Source organism: Bos indicus x Bos taurus, chromosome 8, assembly GCF_003369695.1.
Source record: "Bos indicus x Bos taurus breed Angus x Brahman F1 hybrid chromosome 8, Bos_hybrid_MaternalHap_v2.0, whole genome shotgun sequence".
Taxonomy (NCBI): Eukaryota; Metazoa; Chordata; class Mammalia; order Artiodactyla; family Bovidae; genus Bos; species Bos indicus x Bos taurus.
This window is the reverse complement of record NC_040083.1, coordinates 70008157-70030268: the sequence shown is the minus strand read 5'-3', so window position 1 is coordinate 70030268 and position 22112 is coordinate 70008157. Positions and strand designations below refer to the sequence as shown.

The 22112-nt window shown below is 52.0% G+C and overlaps 1 protein-coding gene across 3 annotated transcripts in view; it reads right to left on the bottom strand.

Annotated features, from left to right (window-relative positions):
- LOC113897295 (rho-related BTB domain-containing protein 2) overlaps nt 1-20770 on the bottom strand; it is a 32457-nt gene extending 11687 nt beyond the window's left edge. The window contains exons 1-7 of one of the 3 annotated variants that reach the window (XM_027549903.1): nt 20675-20770; nt 13962-14049; nt 3630-3831; nt 2898-3001; nt 2161-2346; nt 485-1509; nt 65-183 (exon numbers count right to left, since the gene is read on the bottom strand). In XM_027549903.1, the coding sequence (XP_027405704.1) occupies nt 65-183; nt 485-1509; nt 2161-2346; nt 2898-3001; nt 3630-3831; nt 13962-14017 (1692 nt within the window). In that variant the 5' untranslated portion in view covers nt 14018-14049; nt 20675-20770. Of the gene's footprint in view, nt 1-64; nt 184-484; nt 1510-2160; nt 2347-2897; nt 3002-3629; nt 3832-8157; nt 8769-13961; nt 14050-20674 lie in introns of those variants that run through there. The other 2 variants (XM_027549900.1, XM_027549902.1) reach the window with 2 other exon arrangements.
- Nucleotides 20771-22112: the final 1342 nt, after the last annotated feature.

Below are 22112 nucleotides of genomic sequence, written 5' to 3'. Positions count from 1 at the left end.
AGATGCCTCAGATGGAAAGGGAGTAAGCCTCTCTCCCTCCCAGCTGTTTCCATCCTAGCCTTACCTCCCTGGTGGAACTCTCCACAAATGGCCCCCCAAACATGGCAGCCATCCAGTCACAGCTAGAAATCAACAGGGGCTTGTGGGCGCTGATGGTGCCATCATCCAGGATGAAGGTCACATCTGTTGGGTGAGAGAAGATGCATCACGTGAGGATGGGGTGAAAGTATATGGGACAACCAACCCCTCAGGTCGACACTGCTCCCAGATGACTGCTTCCTCCTGAAGCCACAGTCTGTGAGCACCACATGACCCAATCTCAAGCTGGGGGCTCTAGGTTTCAGGAGCAGAGTTGTGGTATCTCCAGGACATCAGTGGCTGAGATGACTCAGAATGCTACTTGGACCAACCCAGATTCTGCAGAAGGCTCCTGGAGGGAAGTCCCCTGCCTTTGGGACACCAGCTCCTAAAGCCTGTTTCATACCTGAGAAGGTGCCTTTGGCCAAGCACTCCTTAACCCGGTTTGTTCGGCGGACATGGAAGGCCTTGGTGATCTCCTGGTTCATGAAGGCCTCGTTGTTGAGGATGTTGGCCACCATCATGCGCAGATCAAAGACCTCAAGCAGCTCAGCGATGTGGGCGATGTGCATGAGGTCTCGCTCGTTCTCGTCCAGCTCCCCCGTGTACAGGTACTTGAGAACAGCCCGGAACGGCCCTGGCTGGATGGAGTTGTCCATTTTCACCACCACCATCAGCCGGGATTTATAAGTCAGTGGGTCTTCTGTCATCTCTTCCTGGATGCTCACAAAAGCTCGGCTCCAGGAAGACAGCACTCGACCCCGCCCAGGAAGGTACCCTGTCCCATTGCCCCGTAAGATCCCGTCGCTGGTGGATGCCCGGAGCCCAACAGGCCCAGAGCCCCCGCCCTCCTCCACACTCTCACACACGTCAAAACTGGCTGCCCGGAGCAGGAAGTCCCGGCCATGGTGGTGGTGGTGGTGGTGATGGTGGTGGTGTTGATCAGGGTGACCCCGGTGGTCCTCTGAGCGGGGACCCCCTGACCCCGAGGGTCCCCCCAGCTCCCCCTCACTCAGGTCCATGAGGAACAGGTCGTAGAACTTGGAGGAGGATGTGGAGAGGTAGATCTTGTGGGCGAAGATGCGCACCCGCTCCTGAAGCACAAGGATGACGTCTGCACACAGCGGGTCCTCCAGGAGGTGGGCAGGGCACTCCTCGCTGCTGGAGGGGGGGTCGGGCACCACAATGAGCGGGGGCGGCGGCTTGGGGGGCAGGAAAGGCGCCTGCAGCAGGGGCCGCTGCACATTGCGGAGGTGGGACTTCCAGAACTGCAGGTGCCGGCGGGAGATAAGCGCTGCCCGGATGGCGTTGTCGAACACATCCTTGATACCGAACTGCGCCACCACACTCGTCTCGTAGTAGGGGATACCCAGCTCCTTGGCCACCTCTCGGCCCTTCTCCGGGGGAAGGATCTCATTGGGCTTGATGGGCCTGGCACGTTCAAGAAGGGAAGCCAAATTCATGTCGGTGGTGGAGGGGTGGGGGGCAGGGAGATGCATTCCCCAATCCTGTGTGTTTGTCACCTGACTGGGGGCGTCCCTGCTGAGGATCTGGGTCTAAGCCCCATTCCTGCCCTGCTCATTTCCACTCCCTTTCTCCTCTGTTTGGCCAGATCCTACCATTCTTTCAAAGCTCACTTGTAATCCCTTCTTCTTCCAGGAAGCCCTCCATTATCTATGGTAGGCCTGGGTGATCTCCCTGGCTCAGAGTAGTGGGAGGGCTGACTACCTCTCTGGCAATTAGCATGCTGGTTTTTAACATATTCACCTATCCAGTTCGTCTCCCAGCAAGACTATAAGCTCCTTTCATACAAAGATTACCTCTCCTTCTCCTTCTCTCCTCATGATGCTTAGCCCAGTATTGCCCACTCAGTGTGTAATGGATGGATGGATGGATGGATGAAAGAATGACCATTCTTACTGGCCCCCTATGTGAGTCTGCTTCAAATGGAGGGAGAGAAGTGAGGCTCTGTGCATTCTCTCAGGGCTGAGCAGGGAGTTGAGAGACACACAACTTCCCCCAACCCCCTCTTCCCCTTCCCCATCTGCCACCTTTCCCTCCCTAGGCACCAGGACTCCCTACCTAGCCAAGGGTCTCCTGGCCCTATTGACAGCGTCCAGGTCAGCATAACGCAGGTCCAGCTGGCAGCCCACCAAGATGACAGGTGCTCGGGGGCAGAAGTGCTTGATTTCTGGGTACCACATGGTCTTGACATGGTGGAGGGAGTTGGGGTTGGCAATGGAGAAGCACAGAACCACCACATCAGATCTGGGGTGGGAGAGAGTGAGGTTATAGGCAGAAAAAGCTAGTGATAGGTTCCCTGCTGCTGGAACAAGGGAGAACACATACCCAACGGCACCCCTACACTGCAGTCCCACAACTGTCATATGGATCGGCTCACGTGATCTCCCCCAAAACATTTAATCATAGCACTTCCTATTTCTGTACCCCCAAGTTAGCACTTGAGAGCTTTCAAAGATTCTTGGGTTGACCTCACAGCTCTCTTGAGATTTAGACATGACCACTTTTACCATCTCATCTGAGAAAACTCATCTCAGAACAGCCTTCCTAATTGCTCAAAGTCCCAGCGTTACTGGTTAACAGGAGAGAACTGAAACCAGGCCGCCCGACTGCAAAGCCGGCTCCCTGCCCAGCCAGGCTGCCTTCCCGTGAAAGGTCTCCCAGGGCTGTTTTCTCTACTCCTTCCTCCCAGTTTCACAGAGTGAAACTCCTTCCACTCAGTTTCACAGAGTGTCCTCATACCTCGGGGAAAAACCCCATCCACTTGGCTCCCTGCAGGCAGCGGGGGCCTTCCCTACCTCCCATAAGCAAAGCGCCGGTCTTTGTGGTGGTCTCCGAAGGTGTCCCAGAGGCGGAGAGACACGCTCACATCGTCCACCACGTCTCGCGAACGTTCCAGCACCTGGAAGGGGTGGGGGAAGGGGGTGGGACAGGGAGAGGGGAGGGAAGCGAAGGCAATGGTTCCTGGGGGCCCTGCATGCTGACTTGGGGTGGGGTCAGCTCACTCCTGGGTCCCACAGCATGGGGGCTGGGGGACAACTAGTGTCTCCCTCTCTGTGTCCTAGAACACCTGAGTCCCCTAACAAGAGCTGGCCAGGACAGAAGAGACTCCAGAGGGCAGACAGTCACGGGAGTGATGCGATCTCCCAAGGAGCCCATCCTTGTTCCCAGCTGTACCTGCCAGTCAGATGTTTCCCAGCCTTGGGTCTTCTGGTATCATTAGCCAGCAGTTTCTTTTCTCCCGGCAGCTCTCATCTCTCCAAAGCACCACCCCTTTCCCAGCTCCAGGGCTTCCCATTACTGGGGGCTATGTTACACAAGATGCCCCAGGCTTCTGTTCAGACAAACACAAAGGTTTGGGGACCCCTCCCCTGGGGTGGGCTCCCCTCAGGCCTCTCCCAGGAATCTGTGCTCTTCAGCTGCCTCTACTCAACCTTTAAAGGGCTTCCGTGAGCTTAGCATAGGGCCCCTCTGGAGAAATCCCTGGGGAAGAAGCCCAGATGAGTGAGGCCATAGATTTGCAACCTTACCTCTTGGCATACCCGATACTGGTCAATGGCCCAAACCGTGGGCACGTGGGTGGCAAGCAGCTGGTACTGGGTGAGGGTGGCATTGCAGGCCCGGGCACAGATAAGCCTGGTCTTGCCCACAGCGTTGTCCCCCACCACCACGCACTTGATGGTCTCTACATTTGGCCTTTCATAATCCATGTCAGAATCCATTAATTGGGACCTGAGGGAGAGAAGAGAAGCAGTCAAGACAACTTCGCACACCAGCCCCTGAGGGCCAGAGCCAGCAGCTCTTCTCTGCCGGGCCTGCCCCCTCTCTGAGCATTTGAGCAGAGAGGAGGACAAGGGAGTGGGTAGCTTCCCGGGCCCAGGCTCCACAGGGGCCCGAGGAGACGGGAGTCCCTTCAGGCTGAGAGGCACAGCTCCACTGGGTGAATCTCTGGTCTTCCTCCTGTTGTCTCCATCCTCCAGCAGCAGGGCTTCTGGTTGGGGAATGCCAGAGAGAGATCCCAAGGCGGAGTCTGCTCGGGGGCTGGTCCCCACTCTCCTGGGAAGAGAGGTGTCTGCCTAGGAAGCTCACTTATCATCTGCTCTCGTCCTCCAGCCCGCAGGGCTGTGACAGCAGAAAAACAAAGATGAGAGGAGGGGAGTCAGGGCCAGGTCCCCACCCCTTCTTCCCAGCATGCCTGAGGGCAGGGCTGCTGAGAAAATTAAGATGAAATTAAATTAAAACTTAAAAATTTAAATGAAAAAATTAAATTAACATTTAATGGACTTGTCGGACCGGGCAGCGGCCCTCCTGGCTGCGACCTTTGCCTCTCTCCTCTCGCTGTCAATTTCCAAACTGCAGCCTGCCTGTGGCTACCCTTCAACCCCAGCCCCATTACAGAGATGCTGAAGTTTTTTGTCCCAGATTCTCCAAGCTGAGACGGCTTCTGGGTGCTTGCACCTGAGCAGTCCACAGGCCTCTCCTCTCCTCTTGTGAGATTGTCCCATTACCTAAGGGGCTCACTCAGTATTGAGATGGTGGTAGTGGGGGTAAGCAGTGGCCTGGGACAATACGTGTGTGTGCACACACTCAGTCACTCAGTCGTGTCCGATTCTTTGCAACCCCATGGACTGTAGTCCATCTCCAGGCAAGAATACTGGAGTGGGTTGCAGGGGATCTTCCCGAGCCAGGGATCCACCCCATGTCTCCTGCACTGACGAGTGGATTCTTTACCACTGAGCCACCTGGGAAATCTGGGACAATACACCCCATGGCTAATGGGCCAGTAAGCCTTCCCATCCCCTACCCAGGCCTGCCTTCCAAGTATCCTGCATCCAGTTTCAGGGAAAATGAGATACATTCCCTTCCACATTTCTCCTTCCTGGGGAGGAGGAGTCTCAGGCTGGAAGCCCCTGGACACCAGCACTCCTGGAAGGATGCTCATTAAATTGGCTGGACAGGTAATGGGAAAGCAGAGAGTCAGAAACTCGGGCCTGAATTTCTGAACAAATGTTTGCCTTACTTTCCTCCTGTGTTAGGTAGAGAGGAAGCGGCTCATCCACCCACAGAGAGGGATGGCTCAAATGAACAAACAGAAGGTCCTTCTGTAGTCAAAATGTCATGTCAGTGTTTAAAAAGCTATCTCCAGGAGGGGGCCCTGGGCTTTTAGGGGTTTTTGCTGACAGCCTCACAGTTGGCATCCACTCTCCCCTGGAAGGCTTGAAGAGAGAAGGTAGGGGTAGTGCAGGCATTATTAGCAAGCTTGGTTTCACCAGGGTCACTGACCTGCCCCTGCTCACATTTCCTGAGTACCTGAAGTCAGCTGGGGGTTGGAGCAATTTGAAGGACTCCTTCCTAGGCCAAGGAAGGCTGAGCCCAGAGGAGTCCTGGAGGCTTCCCAGGAGCTCTCACTGCTGAGCCATCCAGCCCAAGAGCCAAGCCACCAGCAGCAACAGAGGAGCTCGGCTCCTGCAGGACTGTAACTAGATGCCAGCATGCGGGAATGCAGACCTGAAATATCCAACGATGGTAACTGGGATTTTGCTCAAGTGGATGCATCTCAGCCACCTTAGCAAAAAGTACGGCAAGGACTTTCCAATGAGACACACGCCTCCTCTTTCTTGGAATTTTACAGGATCTAAACAACCAGGGGTCTCTGGGCAGGTCCCTCCCTAGTCTCCAGCGCAATTGTCTGCCTCATTCCTTCTCCTTCCTCCACCCCTTCTCAGCCTCTCCAGCAAGCAACCATTATTCTGCCCACCATCTTGCCTCTCCCCAACTTCATTCTCCTGATGAAGAGTGGGAACCCCACTTTGATAGTTCCTCGTCTCAAGGCAGACAGCGGGAAGGATGTGCTGGCGCTGGGAGGCATCTGGGTTGTGATTTCTGTTTAATTAGTTGAAGAACAAAACAGATAGATTCCCCAATACAAATATACACAGATGTAGGAGAAAGAGAGAAACCTACTAGCCAACAGAGCTTCTTTCTTAAATTGAGGTTCTAGCAGCACGGAGGTGTGTAGACAGAAGAGGGGATGAGAAATCAAGGCGACCTATCAGCTCTCACACCCAGGAGCAGCTGGATGGTGAGGAGGATGTCAGAACACCAGCAGAGTGGTTCAGTGCTGGTCCAAGATTGGTGAGTCTACAGTTCAAACACTCGATGCACACCCTATGCTCCTCTAGGGTTAAGCAGGGGACAGCCAACCAGCAAGCAGAAGAGCGACACTGTGCTGGGAGTTTAGACAGCAGACCTGTTGGGTGTTCCTCTGGCTGAGCAGCCCCTCCCCATCCATTTTCCCACCACCCCTGCAGCCTTCTCTTACTTGTCTTTTGACTTCCTCCCAATTTTGATCATTCTCACCCACTCCACCCCCATCCCAACTGCCTACCTGGCAAACTTCATTCATTGTCTGATCTGGGAAAGGGCAAATCACTTCACTTCTCTGTGCCATGGTCTACCCTTCTGGAAAATGGGTATGAGGGCATCAGAAGCCAGTCTTGAATTTTGATGAATCTGTGCCAAGACAGCCTGAGCCAAAAGGAGGTATGTGCCTTATGTAATGTGGTATTATATAATGCCAGATTACATATCTCTATGTGTAATTATACCTCTCTTTTAAGATACACACTGGCCCAATTAAGCGAGCAGAACACTTAGTCTATTCAGGCCTGTCTTTAGAAGGATCCTGTCCTGGAGATATGATGCCATTGTCAACAGTAATGTAATTTTTGCTCTAGAATATTGCTACTTTACAGTAACGGTGCTGGTATACAATGGCACAACCCCCTCAATAAGCCTCTCAACTTCCCCTTTCCTTCTGGCACTCTCACCTTCAATGACTCTAGACTTTTCCACACAATTGCCTCATCCCCATTCCTTCTGAGCCTCCTGATTAACTTCCATACACTATGGTTTCCTTGCCACCTTGCACTGGCTATCATGACCCTGAGGCCCCTCCTCTTCCTCAATGATTCCAGAGTCACAGAGATGCTCCCTTCACACCCCATCCCACAATCCCTGTTCCCTTCTCCAAAGACAGCCTCCTGCCCACCAACATCCCAGCTCTTTGTACTCAGGCCAGGTCAGAACAAAAGGCGTGTGCTCAAATTAGCTACAACCCTTACAGGCTCCTAGTCCCACCTCCACACCCCTACACACACTCTTTGCAAAGCCCAGAAAAGCCCCCCATTTCCCTCCCACAGCCGATAGGAGGCTTGTTCATCTGTAGCTGCCCTAGTCTGGTTGTCAAGGAAACAACAGAATCTCCCTGGGAGCCTGCTTTGTCTCCTAGCAACCTATATCCCACATCCTGCATCTTACAAAATACAAAAGGGAAGAATATCTTGAAAATGAAGGTAAAGATCAAGGAGGATGGACAGGATGAGGAAGAGAAGACCAGCGAGGGTGGCCTTCCAATTAAAGGAAGCTCCCACCGGGTCACTGACACTGTAATACTGGGGTGGTGGGGGGGAGCGGAGAGATGAATCCCCCCACAGATCCGATGGGCATCAAGGCCCAAACAGATGCCGAATAGTCATGTTAAACAAAAATGCAAGCCTAAATACAGAATAAGCCTCTTCAAACATCAACAAACAACCCTAAGGATTTCTTCCCTTAGTTTGCCAGAACTCAGATGCACAGACTGCAATGGAACGGGTTGAAAGTAACATATCCAGAATGGCAAAACCAAACAAAAACCCCACATTCCATTAAATATTTTTAACGGAAACATTTCCACTACTCTGGACCTTTTCTCTTGACATGCTGTTCTGCACACACATACAAAATAATTTTTTTTATTTAAATGGGGGAAGGTGAAGGCCACAGCATGCCACGGCAATCAAGTTATTTTCCTTTCCCTAGATACACCCAGAAAAGGTTAGTCCCCCGCCCGCTAAGACCCCAGCAGCCGAAGCTCTAGTCCAGGGACGAGAGGACGCCCGAGGGAAATCAGGACGGGCGCAGACAGGGCCCCTGGGAGGACGCAGAACGGGGAAGCGGCGCGTTTCCAGAGGCTGCTCGCAACCCGGCCATAATAGAAATTAATCATTTACTTACACCGCTACATGTGACGGGGTGATTTCTAGTGTAAGGAACACATCTCTTCCTGCTAAGCACGCTCATTTTAGTGAAATGGCTGGGGTCACTCCGCGGGTGCAAGTTAGGAAGATACCGGTGCCGCCGCGCTGCTGCTGCTGCTGCTGCTGCTGCTGCCGCTGAGGCTCCGGGCTCGGGTCGCGCTACATCAGAAACTCTGACAGAGCAGCCCAGGCCGGACGGCGGGCCGGGAGCGGCCGCGCGCGCGGCACTGCGGCCACTGCCTCTTCCGGATCAGCATCTCCCGGCGCCCAATGTCACGGAGGCGCGCCGGAGCCGGGCAGCGGGAGGCCGCTCAGACCTCCGCGGCTGGGCCGCGCCGCCGCCAACGGCCCTCTCTGGCTGCCGAGGCCGGAGGCGGCAAGCAGAAGTGGGCGAGAGGGGCGAGGCCGCCGCTGCTACGCGCCTGGGCCCGCTCCGAAGGCGCGGCCACCAAGACGCCTAGCGCTGCAGTCCCAGGGACCGCTTGCGACCTCCTTTTTTCATTCACAAAAAAAGAGAAAGGGGATTAAAAAAAAAAGAAGGGAGGGAGGGGAAAAAGGTGGGGGCAAAATCTCACCCAGAACGCCAGCCGTGACAGGTACCGCCCTTCGCGGCGTTCCGTTGGTCGAAATCAGTTGAGGGGGCGGGGAAGGGGCGGGGAAAGAAGGGGATTGGGCGTCCCGGAGGCCCCGCCTCCCGACGTCGCTTGCTTCCTCTCCACTTTTGCTTACCTCGCGGTCACCGGGAGGGACGCGGAGTAGGCTCTAGGCTCGCCTACGGGGGCCGGGGTTGCGTCCCTCTACCTGGCGAAGCTCCAAACTTCACTAAACTCACTCAGAGTTACCCCCCGCCCCTTTCTCCGGGAGGCTGAGAAAGAACTCCCACAACATCCTAGTCAGCCCTGGACGGGATGCGAGTTAGGGAAGGGGATTTCGACATTTGTGCCTTGTCCCTTAGCCCCGGGCCTCCACCGTTTGCCCAGGGGAAGAGGAAGACAGCTCTGCCAAAAGGGACGTTTTTTCTGGTGTTTGGGGGCCTTCCTCCCTCCATCACCGCCCCTGCAGCTACAGACTATGTCTCCAATTTCCGTGGCCCTTAATGAGTTTCAGAGTGGGTCCCTGTATCACCTGCACCTGTTTACCATGTAGGCCTTCTCCCCTCTCCCTTTTGTCCAGCAGGCTCCTCTTCTATCCCATATTCAATCTATTGCCACCTGGCGTTCACCTGTACCTTCTGCCCTCTTAAAGAAATGCCACCAAGACACTAGCCGTGGTGACATTATCTATGGCAACTTTGGGCCCTCCTCTCAAAATTCTGGAGAATAACAGATTACAAGGGATGACATCTGTAATATGAGTGGTCCTCAAAGGAAGTTTGCCGTATTCAAGGATCTTCATCCTTAATTATGAGGATCTTGACTGCGAGTAATTACAGTAGTCAACTCAATCTGGTTTTATCCATCTTGTGGATTACCTCTGGACAATTTTTTAAAAGCCCAGACTGACGTGTCTCCCACTTAATCCCACTCCATCACATCTCCAACTTATCCTCTGAAAATGCAAATATGCTTTAATAATAGTTTCTGCAACATATAATTGCCAAAAAATAAAGGCAAAGAAAAAATTAATTTTTTATTGCCTGATGCATGCTTCCCATCCATGACTGCTTATAATGAGAAGGTGCCCACCAAGACGTTCCTGCTTTCTGGCCTGGTCCATGTTCAGTAAGTGCGTTAATCTACTCCTCCTCTGAATCTACCTAGAGCTGGATTACCTTTGTGGCTCATCTGGTAAAGAATCCACCTGCAATGCGGGAGACCTGGGTTCAATCCCTGGGTTGGGAAGATCTCCTGGAGAGGGGAAAGGCTACCCACTCCAGTATTCTTGCCTGGAGAATTTCATGGACTGTATAGTCCATGGGGTCGCAAAGAGTCAGACACGACTGAGCAACTTTCACTTAGAGCTGGATTAGAGATTAAGGATGATCGAGGGTGCTGTGTCAGAGGTCACTGCATCACAAAAGAGCACAGCATGGGATCTCTGTATGGGTGCCATGTGGGGGGTGGGAAGCAGAGTATCTGACACCCTAGTCCCTTTCAGAGCACCCATTTCAGAGCACCAGCCTGTTGGCTTCACGTTTCACACGTCCCGGCAGCAGGGACAGCCCCAATGCAGCACAGAGCAGGAAAATAGAACTGATCTCTACTCAAAGTCAAGGTGCTACAGGACCTGCAGCTATAGAACCAATGCCCTTTCCCTTTTTGGAGAAATAGGCACCAGATCCCAGCTTCTCCTCATCAGGGCAGTTGAAGATTCTCAGCCTGAGAGGTAGGTCACTACCAAGTCCCGGCCTTCAGCCTCTGCCTTAACTGTGGTCAATGCCAGATCTTCCCACCCAACCCTGGCCCTCAGTTCACACCTTCCAGCTACTCAAGACAGCCTCAAGATGTTGGTTCCCAGACCAAGGATCTGGCTACCACGTTAGCTTCATCTTTACCCAGCCTGCCAACGCCAGAATCCTGGAAAACAAAGCCATTCCCTGAGGCTGGGTCCCCTCGCCAGCAACCAAGGAGTTGTCAGCGGCCCACTTTGAACCCTGTCCCAGGCCCCAGCTCCTAGCCCTTGGTAGGATTTCATACACAGGCCACCTCCCCCTCCCCCTCCCCTTGCATCCCGCCCACCATAGCCCTGGAGAGACCATTTTCCTGATTTCTGATTACAGTCATTCCTTTGGATCCACCAGAGATTAGTTTTGGGAGCCCCCCCTGGAAGAGCAAAACCCTCAGATGCTGAAGTCTCTTATATAAAATGATGAAGTTCAATGAATACAGTTGGTCCTCCCTGTTCTCAGGTTTCCCTGCAGTGTTCTTGCCCGGGGAATTCCATGGACAGAGGAGCCTGGTGGGCTACAGTTCACAGGATTGCAAAGAGTCTAACATGACTAAAGTGACTTAGCATGCATGCATGCACACGGATGCAGAAACCCATGATTAGGGAGCCCCAACTGTATACATATTTATTGGGGGAAAAAATCTGCCTTTAAATGGACCTGCACAGTTGAAGCTCTTGTTGTTAAAGGGTCAACGGTACTTCCCAAGTCAAGCCTGAGTGGGAAGTTTTTCTACTAAGGTTCCCAGCCTCTTTTTCTCTCTGCCTTTTCCTTTCTTCTGTTACACATACACACTGGCCCCCTCTGCCCAGTCCCTGCAGCTTGGAACCACTGCTTGTCTCCTCAGAGCACTTCAGAATGGGCTGTTGACTGCCCCACATCACTGGCTGGCTGGGTGTCTGCACTGCCTTCCCGCTGGTGGCCCAAGCAAGGACCTGCATCACTGGGCTTACTCACTCTATGGGGACAGCGCCTGGCCGCAGCCTTAGGGGCTGCTAGCAGCTTGGAGGCAGGTTCCATTCTAGCTTCCTGCCTCCCTCCATCATCTGTTCCCTCACCACAGCTCCCTTGTGACTCTCCTGCCTGGTGACATAAACCCCTTGAACTTGTCCCCCAGAGTCACCCTCCACCATCTATCTCTTTAACCACCCTCCTCCTGGACACCCTGCGCTGCTGTTTTCCTGAAGCTCAGGAGCAGGAGGTTGGTCTGGGGAGAGAACTCTCCATCACTTCTCAGGTAGGCACCCCTGAAGCACCAAACCCTCCTCTCCCTGTGGCTCTGAAGATCCCTCCCTGGTGCCAGCCCAAGCTATGCAGACCCTACCCACTGTGCCCTTCTCCAGCCTGCATGTTCCATTTGTTTCCCAGGCAGCTTTAGCCCTTCGACTACTTGCTGGCTACTAGCCTTGCTTCTCTTCAGCCCTCGCCTGGGACATTCAAGCCTCTGTGAAGCCCACCTCACAGACTTTTTGACTTGGGATGACTCTCTTCCTGGGCTTCCCAAGTGGCACTAGCAGTTAAGAACCTGCTTCCCAATGCAGGAGATGTAACACATGTGGGTTTGATCCCTGGGTCAGGAAGATCCCCTAGAGAAGGAAACTGCAAACCACTCCAGTATTCTTGGGGCTTTCCTGGTGACTCAGATGGTAAAGCACCTGTCTGCAATGTGGGAGACCTGGGTTCAATCCCTGGGTTGGGAAGATCCCCTGGAGAAGGAAATGTAGCCCACTCCAGTACTCTTGCCTGGAAAATCTCATGGACAGAGGAGCCTGGTAGGCTGCAGTCTATGGGGTTGCAAAGAGTTGGACACAACTGAAGCTTCTAAGCACAAGCATGACTCTCTCCCCAGCAGTGTGCAGTGGGCCTGTGCCATTGCCACCCTGTTCAGTTCAGTTCACTTCAGTCGCTCAGTCATGTCCGACTCTTTGCGACCCCATGAATTGCAGCACGCCAGGCCTCCCTGTCTATCACTAACTCCTGGGGTTCACTCAAACTCACATCCATCGAGTCAGTGATGCCATCCAGCCATCTCATCCTCTATCGTCCCCTTCTCCTCCTGCCCCCAATCCCTCCCAGCATCAGAGTCTTTTTCAATGAGTCAACTCTTCGCATGAAGTGACCAAAGTACTGGAGTTTCAGCTTTAACATCATTACTTCCAAAGAACACCCAGGACTGATCTGCTTTAGAATGGACTGATTGGATCTCCGTGCAGTCCAAGGGACTCTCAAGAGTCTTCTCCAACACCACAGTTCAAAAGCATCAATTCTTTGGTGCTCAGCTTTCTTCACAGTCCAACTCTCACATCCATACATGACTACTGGAAAAACCGTAGCCTTGACTAGACGGACCTTTGTTGGCAAAGTAATGTCTCTGTAGGAGACTAAAAACAGGCTTCTCAAGATGCAGAGCCCCTGCAGGGTGAAGGAGCTGAATCTGGAAGCCTAGAATCTCTCAGTCTTCTTGCCCAAGGCTCAGGAGGTACCGCCAGATCCCCACTAGGAAACCGGAATCTTCTGGGCCTTTGCTCAAGGGATTCCCTAAGCCTGAACACTCTTTCTCTTTCCACCCTCTTCATTTGGATATTACTCACTCATCCTTCCAGTCTCAGCTTTGATGTCACTTCCTCCAGGAAGTCTTCAGTGAGTATCCCCTACAAACTCTACATTCCCAACCCTTCCTCTGCTGCTGCTAAATCACTTCAGTTGTGTCCAACTCTGTGCGACCCCATAGACGGCAGCCCACCAGGCTCACCCGTCCCTGGGATTCTCCAGACAAGAACACTGGAGTGGGTTGCCATTTCCTTCTCCAATGCATGAAAGTGAAAAGTGAAAGTGAAGTCGCTCAGTCGTGTCCGACTCCTAGCGACCCCATGGATTGCAGGCTACCAGGCTCCTCCGTCCATGGGATTTTCCAGGCATGAGTACTGGAGTGGGGTGCCATTGCCTTCTCCAAACCCTTCCTCTAGACTCCCCTAATAATATCAGTCACCCTGCTGTATCATTGGTTCTCTCTGTCCCTCACAGTACTGAGGACTCTTACGGGAAGTTGTTGTTCAGTCTCTCAGTTATGTCAGACTCTTTGCGACCCCATGGACTACAGCACGCTAGGCTTCCCTGTCCATCACCATCCCCAGAGTTTGCTCAAACTCATGTCCATTGAGTTGGTGATGCCATCCAACCATCTCATCCTCTGTCACCCCCTTCTCCTCCTGCCCTCAATCTTTCCCAGCATCAGAGTCTTTAACTGTGCTTATTCAAAAGAGGACCCTTCATGCTCATCTAGCACCAGGCAACAGACACTCAAGAGACCCTCTATAAATCCTTGACAGGTAAATAAATGCTTGGGGTGAGGAAAACAATGGGGAAGGAGTTGACATCACCCAGTGGCTACTCACAGGCTGTCCATAGAAGACCTCCTCAGGTCATACTGGCCTTTTCTTCCAGCTGCCATTGCTTGGTGCTTGCTCCAGGCTCACAGTTCGGCTGGATGGGAAGGGGAAAGAGAGGGCAAAGGAATGAACACACAGTGAGGAAAGGAAAGAGGCTTTGCTTTCCTGACTGACCACCAGGTCAGTCAGCCCAAACAGAGAGTCCTTCTCAGGGCCACAGTGTGGCTTCTGCTGCCCAAGCCCAATAGGCTGAGACACTCAGCCCCAGAACCAAGAGAGAGGCCATCTCAGAGAGTCAAGGGGCTACTTGAAGGGTAAGTACTGGGGTCATGGGCCATCCCATGCTGCAGGCATCTGCACATTCTAGTTCGGTGATTTGAAAAGAGTGATCCACTGGCCATCAAGAGGCCTGGAATTTGCTTTTATGCAGCTGTGTGGCAGACGGTTCCCAGACCTCTCTGAGATTCAGCTCCCCCTTGTACAGGGGTTGGATCAGGTGACCTTCAATGCTCATTCCAGTACTGACATCTGATATGAGTTCCTAGCATGGATGGCCTATATTTTATTAGCTGTTCTTTTCACTGGAGCAGCTCCTGACCCAAATTGGGACTCAGTAAAATATCAGCTGATGGCTGCCAAGGCTGAGTGTGGAAGGAAGCTTTTTGGAGAGGAGGGCAGAGGGATTAGACACATGGTAAGAGGCAGAGAGAGAACCCCATTCTGCCATCATCCCCACTTGCAGCTTTCTTTAAATGAGCTGTCATCATTTGGGGGCCAGTTCAGTCAAAGAAAATTTGAGAACTTCTGGAGAAATAGGGAATGATTGAGAAAAGGGTTTGGAGGGCTTCTCTGGTGGCTCAGCAGTAAAGGATCTGCATGCCAATGCAGGAGACATGGATTCAACCCCTGGTCTGGGCAGATCTCACATGCTGCAGGGCAACTAAGCCCATGCACCACAACTATCGAGCCTGTGCTCTAGAGCCCAGGAGCCACCAACTACTGAAGCCTGAGCACCCAAGAGCCGGTGCTCAGCAACAAGAGAAACCACCACAGTGAGAAGCCCATGTTCCACAACTAGAGAGTCGTCCCTGCTCGCCACAACTAGAGAAAGCCCATGCAAAAGCAACGAAGACCCAACACAGCCAAAAATAAATAAATAAGTAAAAAAATTTTTAAAAGAAAAGAAAAAAAGTCAGGGGTGGGGAGGAGGTGGTTTGGAGAGGCCAGCCATACACCTCTGGAAGCAGGTGGTGCTGTGTCTTTAAAGGATAATGGAAGGGCATCTCTGGGACTACTCCCCAGGGGCAGGGGTGTCAAGACAGAAGGAAGTCAAGGGAAGAGGAGGGCCCCCCCACAAAGCCTACTGAGGGCAGAGATGTGGACCATAGCAGCCCCAAGAGCCCAGAGTGAATGAAACCAAAACAGAGAAGGAGTTGAATTCAGTTCTGATAGTCCCTCCATCATGGTTGTGTGACTTTGAGCAAGGAACATCATCTCTCTGATCTCCCATCGAAGACAACAATATTTCTTGCCCAAAGTCAAGGGGTGGCTAGATGATCTCGTCTTCCCGGGCTGAGATCAGAGACTGTGTGCCCCCTCTAACTCTTCCCCCACTGTTGCCTGCTCCCCATCACGGCCCTATGCTGGAAAGGAGGAGCAGCCCCACGTGCACCCGTATGCCCCGGGCTGCCTATGGAGTGCAGACAGCACAGGAGCATGAGGTTTGGATGGGTGGAGGCGGTGGGGTTGGGGTTGGGGGCTGGAATTCTGATAATCTGACCTACTAGGGTTGGACAATTTCAGGCCTACCTTAGCCTGGTGCCTGATGGCCCATAGGACTGAGGGTAAGCGGGGAAGGGGGGATGCGCAGGAAGATCATGAGAAAATGAGCAAAGCAGGTGAGCAGTGAATTCTGCCCGAGATCCTCCAAGCCCAGGTAGCCTTTGCAGCTTTCCTACAGCCACACTGTGGGGTGGCAGGGCTGCTTCCAGCAGGAACTAGAGTCCCCTCCCATTTGGGTCAGGCTAGGCTACAGCTTTGTTGGTGGACATCTGAGTATGCACACCTCTCTGCCCATCCACCCAAGTCCCCTACCTGGACCCTGCCTCCTGGGCAACCACAGCTGGCTGAGGCCACCATAAAACATATACTGCAGCTTTGAAATGGCTCTTCATTCAGTAGGGAAACTTGAGCACTCATAGGCTTAAGTTTTTAAAGAGCTGCAAGGACCATTAGCATGAATGCAGTGATCTACCCTGAGTCTCCTGGGATGTTCATTTCTCAGGACAGTATATTAGAAGTCACTACTAAAACAGCCAGAAGCAGAAAGAAACTAGATGGTGTTACTTCTGCCCTGCTTTCTAGGCAAAAAAGTGACAAGAAGGGTACAAAAATGTATCCCCTACAGACTTCCTTGGTGGTCCAGTGGTTAAGAATCCACCTTCCAATGCAGGGGATGCAGGTTCAATCCCTGCTCAGGGGACTAGGATCCCATGTGCCATGGGGCAACTATTGAGCCCATATACTATGGAACCTGAGCATCACAATGAAAGATCCTGCATGCTGCAAGGATGAAACCCACCGCAGCCAAAAATAAATATATAAACATGTGCATATAAATATAAATATGGGGCTCCCCATGTGGCATTAGTGGTAAAGAAGCTGCCTGCCAATGCAGGAGACATAAGAGACACAGGTTTGATCCCTGAGTCAGGAAGGTCCCCTGGAGGAGGAAATGGCAACCCACTCCAGTATTCTTGCCTGGAGAATCCCCATGGACAGAGGAGCCTGGTAAGCTGTAGTCCATGGTATTGCAAAGTCAGACATGACTGAAGCAACCATAACTAAAGCGACAGCACGCATGCACACACACACATATATAAATGCATCCCCTAGCCAGTGCATCTGGGCCCAGAATCCCACACTTCAGGTAAGCTACAGTACTTCTGAGAGAGGGCAGGCTCATTACTGGAGCCTGTGGAGCTGCAAGTGAGAAGCTCTGAGGAGGCTGATCACCCCAAAATAGACCTGTTTTTTTTTTTTTCACAACTTTTTCATGAGGCATTGCAGCACACACATAAAAAATAGCCCCAACTGTTAACAAATAAAATTATAAAAAGCCCCAACTGTTCCCCATGAGTTTCCACGTGGCTGCGATATTTGAGAAAGGGCAGGGAGAGAGGGCAGGGAAAGTGTATCCAGAGGGCCCCAATCTCCTGTCTTCTGACCCAGTTTTCTCCCTCGGTATCTTGTTGTGCTAGAGCTTACAGAGATAATAAGGATGGTAGGGATGGGAACGCTTTCTATTGTCCCTCAGAAGTGGTCCACGGTGAGTGTGTATTACTGTTTCCTGCCTCCAGGTAAAGGAACGCATGGCACAGAATGGAGCATCTTGAAAACATAATCGCGTGGCAATAAAGCTGGGTTAAATTTGGCTGCCCTACTCAGAGCACCATTGGAGAAGGGAATGGCAACCCGCTCCAGTATTCTTGCCTAGAGATTTCCATGAGGAACCTGGTGGGCTACAGTTCACAGGGTAGCCTGTGTCTGTCCACAGAATTGGACATGACTGAGCAACTAACACACACTCAGAGTACAGGGTTTGTTTAGTAAACACTCTGAGTTCTCAGTGTTCTCCTCAAGGTCATTTCAGTTTAGTTCAGTCACTCAGTCTTATCTGACACTTTGCAGTGCCATGGACTGCAATGCACCAGGCCAGCCTGTCCATCACCAACTCCTGGAATTTACTCAAACTCATGTCCATTGAGTCACTGATGGCATCCAACCATCTCATCCTCTGTCGTCCCCTTCTTCTCCTCAAGGTCAGCTTGGCCTAAACTTGGAATCTGCCTTGGGCATTGCTGCATGTTGGTAGCCAGACTTGAGTCGGGTTGGAGCTGCTCTTGACCAAGGTTAAAGGATTGTGCAGGGCTATTCAGTAAGGGACTGACCTAGTCCTCCTTTGCACCCTGCGTTTCCTCCAGAGGCACCCTACATCTTTTGCCCCGGCCCTGGAGTCTTCTTGGTGCCTGGACTCCAACAAGGCAAGAAAGAGAATTGGGTGGAGGCCAAAGCTGGATTCCCATGCCGTTGGGGTTCTGGTGGCTCAGTGGCGGAAGGTCCGCCTGCAATGCAGGAAATGAGGGTTCAATTCCAGATCAGGAAGATCCCCTGGAGAAGGAAATGGCAACCCTCTCCAGTATTCTTGCCTGGAAAATTCCATGGACAAAGGAGCCTGGAGGGCTACAGAGTCAGAGCAGCTGAGCACTCACGCATAGTGCCAGACATTGCTAGAGATTGTGAGGATTATAAAACTATAGTGATGCCATCAAGGGATTTAAGTTTAATTATAATTATTAATAATAATAATTTATTTTTAAAATTTTGTTTATTGGTCATACCACACAGCATATAGGATCTTAGTTTCTCAACCAGAGATTGAACCAATGCCCCCTGCAATGTAAGCTGGGACTCCTAACCACTGGGTCACCAGGGAAGTCCCAATAATTTATGGAGAGTTTATTACATGCCCACTATTGGGCTACATGTGCTACTTCATTTAAACTTCAAAACCATCCTGTAAGGAGGTACTATTATTATCCCCACTTGGTAGATGAGGACATTAAAGCATCAAGGAGTGATGTGAATTGTCAGGGCAGCACAGAACAAGAATTCTATTTTGGCAGCTAGCTTGGGGCCTCTGAGAGGAGATGGCACAGCCCCTGAGCCCCTTACAACCTCATGCCCTGATTTTATTTTACTTTCATATTTATTTATTTGGCCACACCAGGTCTTAGTTGTGGCATGCGGGATCTAGTTCCCTGACCAGAGATTGAACCCAGGCCCCCCTGCATTGGGATCACAAAGTCTTAGCCACTGGACCACGAGGGAAGTCCCCTCATCCCCTGATGTTAGAGCATTAACACATTCTTCATTCACTTACAAATAATCCTCCTCACTTACAGATGTGAAAACTGAGGCCTAGAGCAGAAAACAGCCCAGGAAAGTCACCCAGGGAGCTTGTGGCCACACCAGGCTCTGGCCCCTGCACCATGCTTTCATCTCTGGGCTTCAGTCTCCTCCTGTTAGGGAGACTAGTTGGGGCTGTGAGATGAGATTCCCAGTTTGGAAACTCTGTGTGTTGTTATCACATGATGTTTTTAGTGAGACAGAAAGCAGAAAAGCAGGAATGGACCAGCTGAAACTTGTCTCAAAGTCCTCCTCCAGCCCATACTTATCCCAGATTGCCCTATAGGGTGTCAACAATATGGAGACATTTTCATGCCTCGAGGCATGGGTTTTTAACTCAGCTGATGGGATGCACATGTGTGTATATAAATATATATATGTATATAATCTCCAACAGCAGAACTAACAGGTTTTAACAGCTAGAGATGAGTAAATATGCCCTGAAGCCTAAAGGTCTGGTAACACAGAGAAGACCTAAAATTACTATGCCTTAGAACCTCGGACAAAGGTTAACTCTAAAGATGATCAGCTGAATCCTTGAATGGTGACCTCACATAGCTCCTCTTAGCCAAGCTGTGCTCATACGCACTCAGTCGAGTCTGACTCTTTGTGACCCCTTGGACTGTAGCCTGTCAGTTTCCTCTGTCCGTGGGATTTCTCAGGCAAAAATTCTGGAGTGGGTTGCCATTTCTTTCTCCAGGGGATCTTCCCAAGCCAAGGGTGGAAGCTACATCTCCTGCATTGGCAGGCAGGTTCTTTATTTCTAAGCAACCAGGGAAACCCAAGCTGTGCTCACCTCCCCCTTTCCAGCTTACCAAGGCTCATGGCCACCCATGGGAGACCTAGCCCCTTGCCTGAGTCGCCACAGCCCACACACCCATGGTCTTAGGCTGGTTCCTAAAACAAAAGGTCTCCCTCACTCTTCTGCTCCTTTGCAAGGAAGTAACAACAGGTTAGCCCAGGGATCTCTGCTGCCCTGAAGCAATTCCTAGAGCAAGCCTGAGATTTCTTACTCATGGGGGACTAGAAAAAAGAGCCAAACTGGGTGAGGTAGAAGTCTGAGAGGATGAAAATGGGGTTAGGGATGTGTTCAGTTTGTTTTTAGAGAAATGGATCCCACTGCCTAAAAAGTTGGGGTGCTCCTGGGGTGGGGAGGAGGCCATTAAGGGGTCACAGAGGGACTGGGCTGAGATGGAAGGAAAGGCCAGGCTCAGTGTAACTGGAGGCGTTTCTGGTATTGGCAGCGACCCTTCAGGTAGGAGAGGGGCAGAGACAGAGTAAGCCTGAGGGCCACAATGGCCCCAGAATCATAGGCTGTTACTGTACTCCATCCTGGCCAGTGGCCGCTTTGATTGATAAGCATGAAATGGGCGGTTGGAGGGGCTTGCCTTCCTCGATTCCCTTTCCCTCCTGGCTAGGTTCACAAGGAGAGAGTAGGATCCAGGCCACCTGTAGACATTCCCCCCACTTTCTGCCCTGACACTGGCTGCCTTGGGTTTCTGGGCCACACACAGTCAAGGGGCTACTGCATCTTGATGGGTAAGATTCCTAACCCACCTGCCCTTCAAGCTGCCTTCACAGCTCTTCCACAAGATCACATCGTGAGAATCCCACATTGTACTAAGTGTTGGGACAGGTGAGCACAGATAGGGAAAGATGGGGCTTGACACAACTCCTGTCTTTTCCCCCAAGCATAGAGAAAGATGCCCAGGGTGGTCTCGGGGCCAGTGAGATGTGAGTGATGGACTTACCTGCCGCCTCTCCTCTGGGGCCCGGCTGGCTTGTCACTATTCCCCGTCTGGAAGCAGTGTCCTGGGCCAGGTCAGTGGGAGGGAGGGAATGAGTGAAGAAACATCCAGAGGGATTTTTCAGGGCTGGGATCCAAATGCCAGCCTATGGGGAGCCAGGTAAGGGGCATGGTCACTGTATCCAGGGGTGGGACCTACTGGCAGGCCTCCTGGTCAGTTCCCGCCCTCCCCAGACCTCAGAGAGAAACTACCTGGCTAGGAATGCATGATCCCATCTTTGGGCAGGTGAGCATTCCAGATCCCTCACCCGGCCCCTGACCCCAGGGCTCTGTGTGGGTCTGCCCTCAGATTTTCATTCTGATTTCTCTTCTGGTCTCTCCTCCTCCCCCATGGTGACTCACACTGCTTTGGAATTTCACTCACTGGCTTTTTCTGACGCACATCCTGGGAGCCTGGCTTGGAGCCAAGGAACAACACTATTGCTCCAACCCCACCAGTAATTAATGTTGGCTCCTTGAGCTAAAGGCTATATAGACTTGTGGTGAAGGAAGCCAGGCTGGAGAAGCAGGGTGGGGAAGGGGAGATTTGGCGGCGAGGGGTGGTGTTGCTGCTAAACAGAAAGGCTTTCTTCCTGTTTCTGCTCATCTGCACACAGGTGGAACACAAACAGCAGGAAAGCTATGGGCTTGTCATGTTCAGACATACCCAGCCGGGCAGCCAGGAAACTCAAGAAGATGGAGCAAGAAAGTTTAAAACCTGGACTGACCTCTGCGCTTTTTAGATTTCTGTATACATGCGAAATTGCTTCAGCAGTGTCTGGCTCTGTGAGACCCCATGGACTGTAGCCCACCAGGCTACATGGGATTCTCTAGGCAAGAATACTGAAGTGGGTTGCCATGCTCTCCTCCAGGGGATCTTCCCAACCCAGGGATTGAACTCTTATGTCTTCTGCATTAGCAGGTGGGTTCTTTACCCACTAGCACCACCTGGGAAACTCTTTTGGATTTCTGGATCTCAGTTTACACTTTTGTGAGTCTTAAAGGTTTGAGCTTCTCTGGTGGCTTAGTGGTAAAGAATCTGCCTGCAATGAGATGCAGGAGCCATGGGTTCGATCACTGGGTCGGGAAGATCCCCTGGAGAAGGAAATGGCAACCCACTCCAGTATTCTTGCCTGGAAAATCCCATGGACAGAGGAGCCTGGCCGGTTACCGTTCGTGAGATTTCAAAGCATTGGACACAATTGAGCAACTAAACCACTGCCACAAAGGTTTGACAGCCCCTGACTTTAAATGCTAAGCATGACAGCCTGGTTACTTCTTTGATGGAAGGTCCATATGACTCCCGACAGCTTGAACTCCCATACCTCCCCCACTTTGAATACTGTGTAAAAAGTTGTCTGTGTGTGGGATTTCAGAGAAGAAAAGGAAAGGTTGTCATGACA